Here is a 13,555-nt window from a genome sequence, read left to right on the forward strand (position 1 = left end):
CCCATCGGTTGAGTAACTCAATCCTCTTGCTGCTTGACGTCCCTCTCTTCGTCGACCTCGTCGGGGAGATTATCGTTCATACGGATAAGCAACTCCTTGAGTTTGCGACGGTTCTTCCTCCATGTCAACAGGTCCTCCTCTTCTTGATCTCGGATTGAGGGCGTCACCTGATTGCCATGCTCGTCCTTGAGATAGTCTGGTATATCGTCATCCTCCTTCCTCTTCTTTAAACCCCGCTCTGCAAGGTTATTCGGTCCGTCACCAACGTGCCACGATAAAGGTACTAGATGCGCCTCTTCAATATGGTCTTCGAACCCCTCATCATCTTCAAACTCTGGAGGTTTTTCCAGACGCCCGCACTTTCCCCAAAGACACTCGATAGAGTCACCGTGAACTTTGGAGACATGCCGGCGTAGTGTCTCAAGGTTGTGTAGCTCAGCCTTGCAGTCCATCCACTCACACAGAAAGGGGAAAAACTGAACGTTGGTTCGATAGTAAAGCTCTCTTGGAGGAGGCGACTGAAACTTTGGCGGTCGTCCTCTTCTTTTAGGAAAGCCGACGAAGCCTTCGGGATATGGCCGCGGCTTGATTTGTCGGGCCTGCCGACCAGCTGCAGCTGTCCCTGGTAAACCTTTAAATTTTTTAAATGATCCCTTAGGTCTCCCTCTTCCGCGTGCAGGCGTTGTGGACGTTGCATTGCTGGAATCACCAGTCTGCGTTTCATCTGGATCCGACGGCCTGGAGACGTCGTTGACTAGTTTAGATAAATTGCTGGGTCTTCCCCGTGGCGTCAAATCTGACATTACTGGCACATCAGAACCATCTTCCCCAATGCTATCCTCTCTGTAAGCTTTGAGACTCGCTGGTGGTCTTTTCAGAGGAACGTCAAGATTTATCCGGCCACTTGATGACAGGGATCCTGGATGTTGCTTAAATGGACTTTTGGTGTGGTTTCTTGGTGCATGTCCAGCTGGAGGTTCTGTTGAATCTCCACTATCTGACACAGAATCATAACCTGTAGTATGCGGCGATAATTTGACGCGATGGGTACTTTGGTCAGGCTTGCCACGGTTCACGGCGCTGAAGTTCATGCTTTACACTTCAACACGCCTTGACGCGGTGCAACGCGAAGTAGCTGGTCGCGTAAGGTAATAATTGCATGCAAACTTGATGCACAAAAGATATTGTCAGGGGAGTCTCAAGATAAAATAACAATTTGCGTTAACTTTTATATCGTTTATCAGTTTACAAACGGTTGTTGTATTGAAAAAGAACAAACAGCCAAGTAGACTGGATAATTGATTGGCGCGAAGGTAACGTCTGCTCACGTGCCTCGAAGTCAAATGAGTCTTATTGTAGGTAGAAAGATCAATTAATTTGCAGATAAACCAAACCTTTAATTCTAATAAAATTCGTTCGATTAATATACGTCAACGAACACTTTCCACCAGCTAGTTTCCTCTACATTTACAGTTTTAGATAGTACCTGTTGACATTAGGTTTGTGGTTACACATCACATAAGCTAAAATCGAGTAAAGGTTTGATTCATTTCGCATAAAGCTACTTCATGTTTGTTATACAACATAGGTATAAGAACTCCGTTCGTGCCATCATCAATCTCATTCGTTTACCCTTCTCCTCCTATTAATTACTTTACTACAAAGGAAATACAAGTCATTAAACCTCGGTCTCCACATCGGGCTTTCGACCATCTAGTGCACCAAGCTTGGCCACCTTTCTGACGGCGAACTTGGCTTCATCCTTGGCGAATTGCAGGTTGCGCATTGGGCGCCATTGCATGAGGCCACGGTGCTTGCGGTGCATGTCGCGGCTGTCAGAACGATAAGACTTGATCTTCTTGATCGGGTTCTTGCTATTGCTGTCGGCGCTGGCCTGAGAGTCGGTGGTTGCGCTTGTCGCGTTGGTACCTGTGCTGTCAACTGAAGTGCGGCCGTTCTCAGAAGGGTCCGTCGGCTCAGTGTCTCCATCCTGGATACCAAGATCAGGATCAGAATCTTCATCGAATTCATCATATTCTTCGCTGTCCTGACCATGTCTCTCCACCGACATCAAAGCAGACGGATCTTCACCAAAGGCGCCACTCCAGTCAGTACCGTCTTTGGCCAACCACTTGGCCTTTTGTTTCTCATCGGCCTGGGCAAGAACATCGCGGCCGTGGGTCAGCGACTCTTCGTGTAGCTTTTGAATCACAGGAGGTACTTCGGTCTCGACATCCTGCTTGCGCACGCCTTCTGCGTAACAGGCTTCCCAGGTCTCGATAGTCTCACGATCGTCGTTACTGCTGGCAAATTTGATATGATCGGAGTCGGTTCCCGGAGAGAAGCGACCGTGGAACTTGAGTCGTCCAACTTGTTCCATATCGATATCAGGAACTGATTTGTAGTTTTCTTCGGTAATGTAGTTCTGGGATAGTCGTAGGCCGTTGTCACACTTCCAAATAGGGATATCGAAATCCTTGTCCTCACCATCAACCAGCTCCAGAAGCCAGAGGACGGCATAGGCGTCGGCGTGTCTCTTGCCACTGGGGTAGAATTCGACAAAAATGGGCGAACTGTAGCGGTGGCGAACTGGTAGTCGAATACGTTCGCTGTTATTCTCGCCGCTAATGTTGAAAGACATGCCGTCAGCTTCCCGTGTGGAAGAGCTCTTGCCAATGCTGGCGGAGGAACCTCCAGTACGGAATCGAATCTTGACATGGTTCGCCGGGGCATATCCAGTGGTTGTAATGGCATTGGTCATGAACTCGAAAGTGCCGATATCCCAACCCAACTGAGGAGGAGGAAGGCGGAGCTCGACAGATCGGAAAAGCAGCGAGATGCGGATACGACCAAAGCCAATTCCTCCATCGAGAGGATACCACCTGGTAGACTCGCTGCTGGTTTGAAGGATGTCAGTCAACTTGAGAGGAACGACACCAATGAGAGGATCGTGCTGTCGGTTGCGCGAATCACGGACGCCAACAGTAACGATAGCAGAACGCCAATCGCGGATGAACTTTTCCGTTCCTGCGTTGAAGATGGGCTGGGAAGAAACGACCTTTGTTCGAGTCTTGTAAATGAGGTCATCGTTAAGAAGAATGGTACAGTAAGAACTAGGGAGAGTCTTCGCCTGCTCCTCCTTTACTTCACCGGCTTCAGGGCGAGCGGGCTCGTACTCACGACCCTTTCGCTTTCCATTGGATCCCTTGATGTTGGCCAGTTCCAAGCCAACAATCTGATGGACGACAATGCTCAAAACACCAGAAGGCCACAATGGGTCGGGAGGAGTGTGGATGACGGCATCTTCCTCTGCATTATCGATAGCGCCCTTGTTCTCTTGAAGCTCAGGCTTATCTGCCAGTTCTTTGGGAAGGCTGAGATCCCGACCGTCTGTTCGAAGAGCCTTACGGAACTGTGTCTTGCCAAAGAAGCCCACTTCCCAGTGAAGCTCTCCAGGCATTTCACTCTCGGCCTTGACACCTCGGAGCTTTGATACCTGAGGGAACATTTTACCAGGGTGTTGGATAAGCTTCTGAATACTGAGCTCAACCTTACCAACGACATCATCAGCAGATGATCTATCGCTGTCCCAGAGCTCAACTGATAGCTGCTCATCAGCCTTGAGAAGATCGGCAGTGACAAGTAGGCCGGCGCTCTCTTCGAAAACGGGGTTGAGATCATCCTGAATAACTCGGGTACAAAACTGAGGCTTGGAGAACTTGCTCCAGCTAATAGTGATGTAAGGGTCGGAACCACCGCCCTTGCTTCCGCGCGCATCTTGCTTGCTGAGACCAGTAGCCTTGTGAATACGAACGAACATGATACCAAGAGCCAAAGTCTCCTTCTTGATGTCGTCACCCTGGAGCATCTTTCCAAGATCAAGCGACAGACTCTTGGGCGCCACATACATTGATGCGGCAGCACCAATGGCCCAGTTGACAAAGTTGGAGATGAGAGGTAGGTTAAGAATGTTGACACCCTTCTCAATCATGGGCGTGCATCCAGCCTGGACTTTGGGAATGCCCATGAGCGTGAAGGTCAGAGTCTTAAGGAAGGGGGGGTCAGGAGTCAACTGAAGTCGGACTCGAGCGGTCGCAACAAGGCCTTGGAGTTCGACCCAAATGGGCAACGGGACGCCAAAAAGTCCCTTGACACCAAGGTAGAAGACCAGCTGCATGCCCATATTGCGAGCCTTGGAGGCAATATCTCCACCGGAAGGCTTGGCATGGTAGGCGATGGCAACCTCGAGGTTGTAGAAGGACCCGGCTTGCTCGTTGGCTGCAAGCTCCTCGGGGTCGGTGGTCTTCTCGTTCTGTCGGTGCTGTTCGTCTTTAATATCTTGGACGTGGGAGTCAGGGAGAGCGCGCATGTTGAGGATACGGATGGGGTTGTTGCCCTGAGAGATATCTGCAACTCGAACGTTCTCGATGACACCGGGAACAGATGCAGCCATAACGTCTTCCAGACTGCTTTTGTTAGTACGGATATACGGGTCTTGGAGCGAAGTAACTTACGTATCGGCAACAGCAGCAAACATCTCAGGGTTAATGAGACCCCACATGACTCCCAGCATCGTGTTCATCCATTCAACTGACTCGGGGATCAAGTTTGCAGTGGCAGTCTCGCCACGATCTTGCTCACTCGACCATTCTAGATCTCTACCTTGGCGAATCAAATCTTTTGTCCACAGGAAAACACCTGACGCAACGCAGAAACCCAGAGGAATGAGACCCAGAAGACGGCCACCAAACATCTTTCCAATAAATACAATGGCACAGAAGATGCCGGCACACAAGACATTTGAGCGCTGCTCAAGAATGGCAAACATTGGTTCGTAGCTCACAGAAGGAGTCTTGTAGAACACGACAGAGGTTTTCTCGCTTCGGATGGGTACATCAGATGTTGCACCCTCCTGAACGGGGTCTGGGGGCGCAGTGACATCTTGAGCGTAACGGTACTCCTCTCCAGATTGTTTTGAAGAGGTTGCGATAGTGGCAGGCTTTCCAAGGTTCTCATTTGGGACTGACATCTGTGGGTATTAGAACTGCGACGGTAATGTTTCTATAAGCCACTGCCATCAACATACCTGAGGGTTCTCGACAGCATCCTTGTAATCGAAATCTGCGTCTCGGATACCAACATCCTTTCCTGTGACCGGATCACGCACGGTGCGAATATCCTTTTGATTTCGAAGAGCTTCAGCTCTGTTTTGTCTGTGATCCTTTGTCTCGCCCTGGATTTTGTTCTGATTGAGTTCTTGGTCAATCTGAGCGTCGCGCTGCTTCTTGTTCTGGTCCAGCTGGTCCATAAACTCCCTAACATTGGGGACGCGGTTCCGACCGCTGTAATGCTGGCCGGCCGAGGGCACAGTCTGCTGCTCAAACTGCGACATGATGGCGAACCTTGTTGTAGCAGTTGGAGGACAGAGAGAATTATCAGCTTCCTCAGCAAGGTCGCCTCGGATATAATAGATGATGAGGAAGGAGAAAGGGAAGGGAACGCGAGGAGGGGAGGAGGAAAGGAAACAAATATTGTGCAATTGCCTAGCGTCACACAAATAGCATTACTTGGCCCATTTCGATTGATTCATCGCTTTGGGATGGTTGCTTGAAACGCAATCAACCAAGGAAACATTAGCCAGACATGATTTAAGGTCGATCGATGACGTCGATTACAAGGGAGCTTTGGCCCAGGTCGATCATTTTTTAGTGAATGTCAAGAGCCGCGTCAAACCCATGACGGGAAACTACAGTGGGCTACAGCGGGGAGCTTTACCCCCGCACTCGTGGCTGGATATTTAATTCCTGAACGCCATCAAAGTGACGTGAACAATCTCGTCACTACCAGTATTATCAACTTTGACATGTGTAAACTCAGAGTTTGGATCCAAATATTTTATAATGAGTATAAATGTAAGCCAAGACTGCTAATCGCTGATCGAGAGCCAAGGTCCAGGGTTACTTGTTCAGCCAGACAAGGAACCTTACAGCCCAGCTAACAGGGAATTGTCAGTGACACTAACGTACATGCAACACATCAAGATGATACGATCTTCTGTCTCCACCTATAAAGGCTTGCGTAAATGGCTTGGAACCCAGTAAGCGTTCAGCTATCATCTTGATCATTCATTGGGTGCCCTTCAATCCTTGTTTTCCAAAGACAAGCAACACCAACTTGTCTTGGCAGATTTCCCAATTCGGAATCTAGAGGGAAGCAGAAGGCTCGCCTGTCTTGGAGTCAATCTGCTCACCAGATAAATCAACAGCTGGTTCCACCTTATGCATGCCGTCAAACTTTTCATAACGGAGCGAGTCTAGATCGATGTTGTTAAATTGTCGCACCTGCAACCTGTTAGTCACTCGATATGATCCCAAACTAAAAGTCTCTGGTACGTACACTAATACCATAGAACGGTTTCTCGGGTCGAGTCTTCTCAAAGTCTATACCTAGACTGGCACCGCACTTGGGACAGAACATGTGGTCGCGTGTTTTGGTGTTGAACATGTATCGAGCGACACGCTTATCTGAGTCGTTGTGCCATGTCACTTTCTCGTGTGATGGGTCTGAGGTATAGGTTAGCTCTCATGACATGGGATAAAGCAAGGGTCAAGGTGAGTCTGACAAACAAGAAGGTAACCTCCTCGGCGGCAGATAGAGCAATTGCAGCTTGTAACCTCATGCTCAGGTAGAGGGGGAGATAGAGTTACAGAGAGGCCAATGTAACCGCAGTGGCACCCTGCCTCATAAGTGGCTTCAGGCTTGTTATCTTCGGTTGACATGTTGATATATCTGAGTAAAGATTTGAAGAGAATGAGAAACTGGTCTTTGAAACACAATAACTGTACAGGAATGAGATTCGTATTTAAAAAGAATTCTTTATAAGCAACCGAATATTCGGAGGAACTCTATACCTTCAACTTGCAGGGGCAGTATAAATAGATCTCCAGTTGCCAAATTAGGACTCCGAGAATCCTTTGGAGTTCCACCGACTGGGTGAGAATTAAAAATAATCCACTACAGGGGAACTTGTCTCTAAAGTCGGACTCGAGCTCGGACTTTGAGTTGCAATCTATTGGGTTGTCATGAGTTTGCAATACTACAGGATTGATCTGAACTGATACCCTAGACACCCTCACCCTCACCTCCCCGCCTAGTAGGCATCATCAGAATCTTGATCGTCAGTACCTTCTGTAAATCCTGCCATTTCTACATCAGAAGCGACAACATCATCTCCTTCAAAGTAAGAAAATGTAGGAACGTAAGTGTCGTCGTCATCCTCTTCAACGTCAACCTTGGATCTCAGCAACTTTTCCACCGTGTAGCGAGTATGCTTGGTCTCATCTTGCTTCGCCCTTCTGAACTCGTCCTTCCTTTTAGAGTATCGAAATCTTCGCAAACGATATGCCAGAACGACCTCATCCTCGACCAAATCATGGTAGGTTGATTGCACCCCATGGTTTGCTGTCAATTCTCCAGACACCTCAATTCCTGTGCCTGGCGGCCCTATTCCCATACCTCCACCTCCACCTCTGTCATGAGATCGTTCTGCTGTCCGTGACACGGTCTTTGCGATAGTGATTCCAACCACCATGTAAATTGGAGCGCTAAACAAGGAATTGCGAACAAAGCTATCGACTTGCTCTGTACGCATTGCCTTATTAACATAAGCCACCGACGGGATAAATCGTTGCGCTCGAACATTCTTCGCCTCAATGGTGAAGGATATGCTTTTGGACCAATTTCCTTCAATGAATGGAGAGGCACCCAGTACAGCAGCGAGGACAGATGATGCTCCAATCTTGGAGCCAAACCCAGTATCCAGCGCGTCTGTGAAGCTCTTGGTGACTTGCTCGCGTTCGCTGACAAGGGCCGAGGGGTCAATTGGCTCAACTTCTTTTCGGTTGAGTATATCAATCGGGTCATCGGGGTATTTGAGAATGCTCCCAAGGACTAGATCCTCTGGAGAAAGGCACTCTTGTGGAATAATCCAATGTCTTTTTGGCTTGTCTCTGAATGCCATATTGTGGTGTTTCTGTGTGCTTTCGGGATCCAGTTAGTACGGGGCACTCAGCAATAAATAACCACTGCATAAAGATCGTCAAAAGGCGCTGACAAGGTCTAAGTCACGCCCACAACGCCAATGACGTTACCGTGCAGCAGCTGAATATTAGTGAGAACAAACCCTGTGATATAAAATGCCTGTAGCCTCGTCCGGGTCATCAAAGCGTGGTAGAATTTCCCCGCCTATACTCACGCTGACGATGACCACCATACATAGGTACACTCGTCTGTTTCAACCATGAGGCCTGAGGACTACGCAAAGTACTTACGCGACCATAAATTGGACCCTGAGAATCGACCAAAAGATCGTGGTGATGCTATACATTCGGCTATCCTTGACAAGCGAGTTTACATCGCCATAGAGCTTCTGAACCTGTACCCAGAAGATTGTCTCGAGGCGAGAAGTCGGACGGGGTCCAAAAACTGGCGTACCCCGTTACACAACGCCTGTGAGCACAACCGTACATTGGTTGTTAAGGAACTTCTCGACAAGGGAGCCGATTCCAATGCACGAAGTTTTCACAGACTTACTCCGCTCATATTCGCGGTTGAAGCAGAGAATCTAGAGATTGTGAAACTTTTGGTGGGAAAGGGGGCCGACGTCAATCTCCAGTCCAATGCAAAGACCAATGAACGAAGCGCACTTCATGTTGCCACGAACATAGTGTCTCCAGACATCATTCTAACTCTTCTAAATAATGGGGCAGACCCGAAGCTTGTGACAAAAACTGGCAATACTCCTTTACACTTTGCTGTTCGATCTGGCTGTGCACCTGCGGCTGCTCTTCTGCTGCTCCACGGGGCGTCTCCTACAGCCACAAATGAAAAGGGAGAATCACCGTTCAGTCTGATTGAGAACTTAGGAAAAGACGACCGCAGAAAGTTTACTCACATCTTTGAGTGCGCTCAGAGGAAAGGCGACTTTGGGGACTTCTTCAATCAACACCTTCGGCAGAATCCGCCAATTGATCTCGTTTCTGGTTTACACTGGGCCATCTCGCATGACCTTGACAGCGCTCTTGCTTACCTTCTGCATATTGACTCACACGCAATAGAGGCAAGGTTATCTAACGGATGGTATCCGCTTCACGTAGCAGCGAGGGGCGGGCATGAGAAATGTGTTAGAGTTCTTCTCGGACATGAGGCAGAAGTTGATTGTAAAACCAAGACAGGCTGGACACCACTAATGATGGCCGCTGAAAAGGGCGATAAGAAGGTTCTTCGCATTCTACTGAATCACGGTGCGAACTGCTCAGCAACCAATGCGAACGGGGACACTGCGTGGAAAGTTGCCAAACACCATGGCCACCGATTTCCAATGCTTTTGGCAGTCAGGCATGTTAATCCGTCAAACATAAATCGTGTAGAACAGGAAATGGACGGAGATGAGCGATTAGCACCTCCGAAGGAGAGGCCGTACTGCAGAACGCCCTCTCCAGGTTCACAAGATGTCAAAGAAGACCCAGGTAAGTACGCCCAACATCGCCCATTTGTAATGCGCGAACGTAAATCTTACACGTACAGGTGAGCTGTTCGCACTTACAGATGCGAAATCCGACGAGGTATCAACTCAAACACCTCAGAAGTCCGTTTAGAGTACTCTAAATATTGACCGCAGTGCTGACAAGATTTAGCTTGGAGTATTTCGAGGACTTCCTCAAGACTCTAGAGCAAACATGGTATAATAAGATTCAATGGGACCCTGAAGACGATGTCGAAAATCCTCGGAAAGACTGGACTGGTCCAGTGAAGGTCGCCATACTTGACACTGGAATCGATCTCAACCATCAAGACTTTGACCGGCGAGCCAAGAGAAGAACAAAAGTAGGATTGAAACACGTCTCAGAAAAGAAGCAGCGCGAACGGATCAAGGCATACAAAAACTTTACAGATGGACCCGAGGATGATGTAACAGATGATGACGGCCACGGGACTCATATTGCTGGTCTTATCATGACTATTGCACCACGTGCCGAGCTATACATTGCAAAAGTGAGCTCGTCACAGAGACCAGAGAACAAAGAAGGAGGCCCGGCTAGAGCGACGAAAAGGCGTGGGAAAGAGTCTCATCCAATTCAAGAGGTACTCAGTTCGCATTCCATTCCCCGTTTTGCTCGAGCTAATAATGTTGGAGGCCCTGAAGTGGGCTATTGAAAATGAGGTCAACATTATCAACATGTCACTTGGCTTCTCCGAACTAGGTTCTCTCGAGCTCACCAAGACTCTGACAGATGCAGACCGTGCAGGGATCAGTGTTTTCGCTGCCGCTTCAAACCATGGCAACCGTAATCCCATAGCATGGCCAGCGCGTGATCGTCTTCTAGCCATTTGTGTGGGATCAAACGATGAGATGAACAAGCTTTCAGCATTCGCTCCCAGTACAAATAGAAAATTCCCAATTTTTGTCACTTACGGCGAGAATATATACAGCCATTGGCCCGGCGGCGGGTATCGCAAGATGAGTGGTACATCAGTCTCGACACCGATTGCTGTAGGCATGGCAGCCATGATAATCGCCTTTCTAAACAAGACGAACGCATGGCCGCCAGATGCGAAAGCTAATTGTCTTGGTAGGATAAAAGAGTGGCGGATAAGAGGTACTGCAGGTATGGGAAGAGTATTGGAGAATATGTGTCGGGACATCAACGGCCTCAAGCTTCTGTCCCCAAAGCTGATGTGGGAGGATTGTCCTGTGCCGAATCCGGACCCAATACAGATTCTCGGTTTCTTGAGTCAGTACGAAGGCCACGAAATCGCCCGTTAACAATTTTAAGTTGACGATAAGCGATACGTTTAAAAAGGAAAATATACGATGATTGGTATTGTATCACAAATTGGATACGACCATAGACATTGGCAAGACCCAAGCGAATATTTCGTTAGTCATAACCCACTGTCCAAGGCCTACTAGGCCGCCTCTGAACATAAGATTCAAGCGCCCTGAAAGTCTGGGCAGATTTATTTATGGCCTTGTTGGACGGTTTCTACCGAGCTGCGGCAGTCCCAACACGGGCGCTTAACTAACACGAGCGGAGGTTTAAAATAGGATCGCGCCTATGATCCCAATTCGGAGCGCTTGATGTTGGTCTAGGGTCAAGAATAAGCGACCAAGATATGCGAACACGAGAGTTTGGCTTGGTGTTTTGTTAGATGGGATGATTGGAATGATTGGAGTGGGATGATTCTCCTCAAGCCCTTGTGTCAAGTTTATTACCTACTAATCTTGTGTAAGTGATTCGGACCCAATATTAAGAGTACTAAGGTAGTAGAGGTAGTTTCCAATGCTGAGTAGAGGGCCTTGTTAAACCCAGAGCGCACAAGACCGGGCACATTCTGAACTATAAGAGTGATGTACGGTATTCCCAACACACTCACCAGCCGTCAACAAAACTTGATGTTTAATCTTTTATTATTCTACTCTCTTTCCTCTATCAATAAATCTTGACATTTTAGGCTACTGGCTAGGCCTTTTAGCGCTGCCCAAAAGGGCCCACTCTAGGCCCTGGCTAGTCGGTCGAGGTCTGAAACAACGTTTCGACACTGCACGGCCAATCGTCCACCTTGATAACCCCGGTCTCGAGATTGACTATACGCCAAACCACCAGCGATGTCGCCCAAAGCCTAGGAACACAGCGCTTGGGGATGAAATTACATGAGTACCAGACTTAGGCGCTGAACTGGGTCGATTGGTCTGAGTCGCTGCGACCTGTTGCTGCCGGACCACTCCACTCGGAACAAGCAACCGCTGAAACGGCTCTGAAGGGAAACTCACCCGCGGCCAAACATGAAGGCCATGATACGCCAGCGCTGATGGGCTTCTCTACATGTTGAACCCGAGCGGAGCCCAACATCAGAGTCAACCGTTGACGCGATTCGATGCGGAGGAGATCGAATCGTGAGTCGCTTCGTCGTTTGGTTGGCTCCTCGAGTGAGGAACTGCTTCAGCTTCTGTAGCTTGCTTGCTTTGTTCGATGGAGGTTGCAGGGATCGAGGAAAAGTCTGTCCTACATGCCCACTACATGTGCCTATGCATTGTCTCCAACAAATTGAGTTGTCTAGTGTTGTTGGTTGTATGACTCTTTTTATTCTTAAAGACTGTGCCGGCCAGCTGTTCAGCGAACCCCTCTTCTGCCTTCCCATTGTTCTCCATTCATTCAAAGCCCAACAATAATGGTGTTCAAACACCTCCATTGACACCAATCTTTTTCTTCTTCTGTCTCTGTCACTAATTTGATTCTATTCTTCCCTATTGTTCACTTATTGACTGTTCGGACCGGTTCCACAATCAGAAACTTTCGCTTGTTCCTTCCTCATCAACTCACTTTATATACTCTGAGCCACTCACTTACACGAACGATTCCTTCGTCCTTTCACTGTTCAATTATTTCCATATATCTCGCCAGATCAGCTTTCTGCGCCCACTCAAGAGCACTCGGTAAGTTTTGGAGATACCCTACATATAGTCTCGTTCTAACCTTTTCTCCATATAGCTTCTTTGAACACTACTTTCGATATTACTTCGGACCTTTACATCCATTCAAGGACATTCTCCTATTCTACTATCTTAGACAACAACTTCTCCGATCATGTTCGGCGAAAAGATCCGTGGTCCCGGCATGATAGTGCTGCAGGTACTACGAGTTATCACGATCATCAGCCTTCTCACAGCCGCTGCCGCTTGTTGGGTTCTCGTCATCAAGATCAACCGATCTACCGGATGGTTCTTCTTCGAAGCCATGTCACTGGTACTCATGAGCTCTGCCACTATCTTCCTCATCATCTCCGAGCTGCCTTTCTGCAAGAGCTACTTCCAGAAGAGTTGGCCTGTCTTTTCCGACGAGCATGGCCTCACTTGGCTTGGTGTTGGTCTCCTCCTCATTGGATCCAATATCCTTGGAAAGCTCAACTCTCCCCACAACCGCGACAATAAGATTGGGCTCCCATTTTGGCAGCTCATCCTGGCAGCTGGAATCCTCACGTTGACCTCTGGTGTCCTCAACCTCATCTGCTCAGTCATCTTCCGAGATCGCGACATCAACGCTCGAATGATTCGCGCCGATGGCTCCCTAGCTCGTGCCAAAGAGGATGCCAAATCTTTCGGCAAGTCGAATTCCAACTACAGCGCTTCATTCAGCGAGGAACGACCCAAGAAGACGTTCATGTCTTTCTTCTGGAAGAAAGACGAATCGCAGCCTAGCTCTCCACCACGACGCAACATTAGCCATCCAATTTCCCGCCCTATGGATCATGATGTCGAGCGAAACGCGCCTCCTCACTACGATAACGACCGAGACGACGACTATGACATGGACCGCCGCAGTCCTATCGTGCCTGCCGTTCGCCGCCCTGACACAGCCCTACACCCCATGAACATCCGACGGCCTGCGAGCCCTAGCATGTATTCTGAGGCGCGTATGTCCCGCTTCTAGACCAGTGGGTGTGACAAGTCGTACGTGAAAGGAAGCAAACGGAAAATTAGGAGGCGTTTGGGTAC

General features: G+C 48.6%; 6 protein-coding genes across 6 annotated transcripts; 2 read left to right on the forward strand and 4 right to left on the reverse strand.

The window, feature by feature from the left end:
- Positions 1–17: 17 nt before the first annotated feature.
- Positions 18–1,091, reverse strand: FPOAC1_006847 (uncharacterized protein; the record flags this gene model as incomplete). Its single annotated transcript, XM_044851320.1, has 1 exon — positions 18–1,091. The coding sequence occupies one exon, from the start codon at positions 1,089–1,091 to the stop codon at positions 18–20; it is 1,074 nt and encodes a 357-aa protein (XP_044710032.1).
- A 587-nt stretch (positions 1,092–1,678) lies between these two features.
- Positions 1,679–5,392, reverse strand: FPOAC1_006848 (uncharacterized protein; the record flags this gene model as incomplete). The annotated part of the gene is made up of 3 exons (XM_044851321.1): positions 1,679–4,466; positions 4,515–5,029; positions 5,087–5,392. The coding sequence occupies 3 exons, from the start codon at positions 5,390–5,392 to the stop codon at positions 1,679–1,681; spliced, it is 3,609 nt and encodes a 1,202-aa protein (XP_044710033.1).
- Positions 5,393–6,203: 811 nt separating this feature from the next.
- Positions 6,204–6,779, reverse strand: FPOAC1_006849 (uncharacterized protein; the record flags this gene model as incomplete). Its single annotated transcript, XM_044851322.1, has 3 exons — positions 6,204–6,341; positions 6,397–6,563; positions 6,623–6,779. The coding sequence occupies 3 exons, from the start codon at positions 6,777–6,779 to the stop codon at positions 6,204–6,206; spliced, it is 462 nt and encodes a 153-aa protein (XP_044710034.1).
- Positions 6,780–7,150: 371 nt separating this feature from the next.
- FPOAC1_006850 (uncharacterized protein) lies at positions 7,151–8,020 on the reverse strand (the record flags this gene model as incomplete). The annotated part of the gene is made up of 1 exon (XM_044851323.1): positions 7,151–8,020. The coding sequence occupies one exon, from the start codon at positions 8,018–8,020 to the stop codon at positions 7,151–7,153; it is 870 nt and encodes a 289-aa protein (XP_044710035.1).
- Positions 8,021–8,299: 279 nt separating this feature from the next.
- On the forward strand, positions 8,300–10,825 carry FPOAC1_006851 (uncharacterized protein; the record flags this gene model as incomplete). Its single annotated transcript, XM_044851324.1, has 4 exons — positions 8,300–9,527; positions 9,586–9,646; positions 9,696–10,143; positions 10,196–10,825. 4 exons carry the CDS (start codon positions 8,300–8,302, stop codon positions 10,823–10,825), a joined length of 2,367 nt encoding a protein of 788 aa, XP_044710036.1.
- Positions 10,826–12,647: 1,822 nt separating this feature from the next.
- FPOAC1_006852 (uncharacterized protein) lies at positions 12,648–13,490 on the forward strand (the record flags this gene model as incomplete). Its single annotated transcript, XM_044851325.1, has 1 exon — positions 12,648–13,490. The coding sequence occupies one exon, from the start codon at positions 12,648–12,650 to the stop codon at positions 13,488–13,490; it is 843 nt and encodes a 280-aa protein (XP_044710037.1).
- Positions 13,491–13,555: the final 65 nt, after the last annotated feature.

This window comes from Fusarium poae, chromosome 2, assembly GCF_019609905.1.
Source record: "Fusarium poae strain DAOMC 252244 chromosome 2, whole genome shotgun sequence".
NCBI lineage: Eukaryota > Fungi > Ascomycota > Sordariomycetes > Hypocreales > Nectriaceae > Fusarium > Fusarium poae.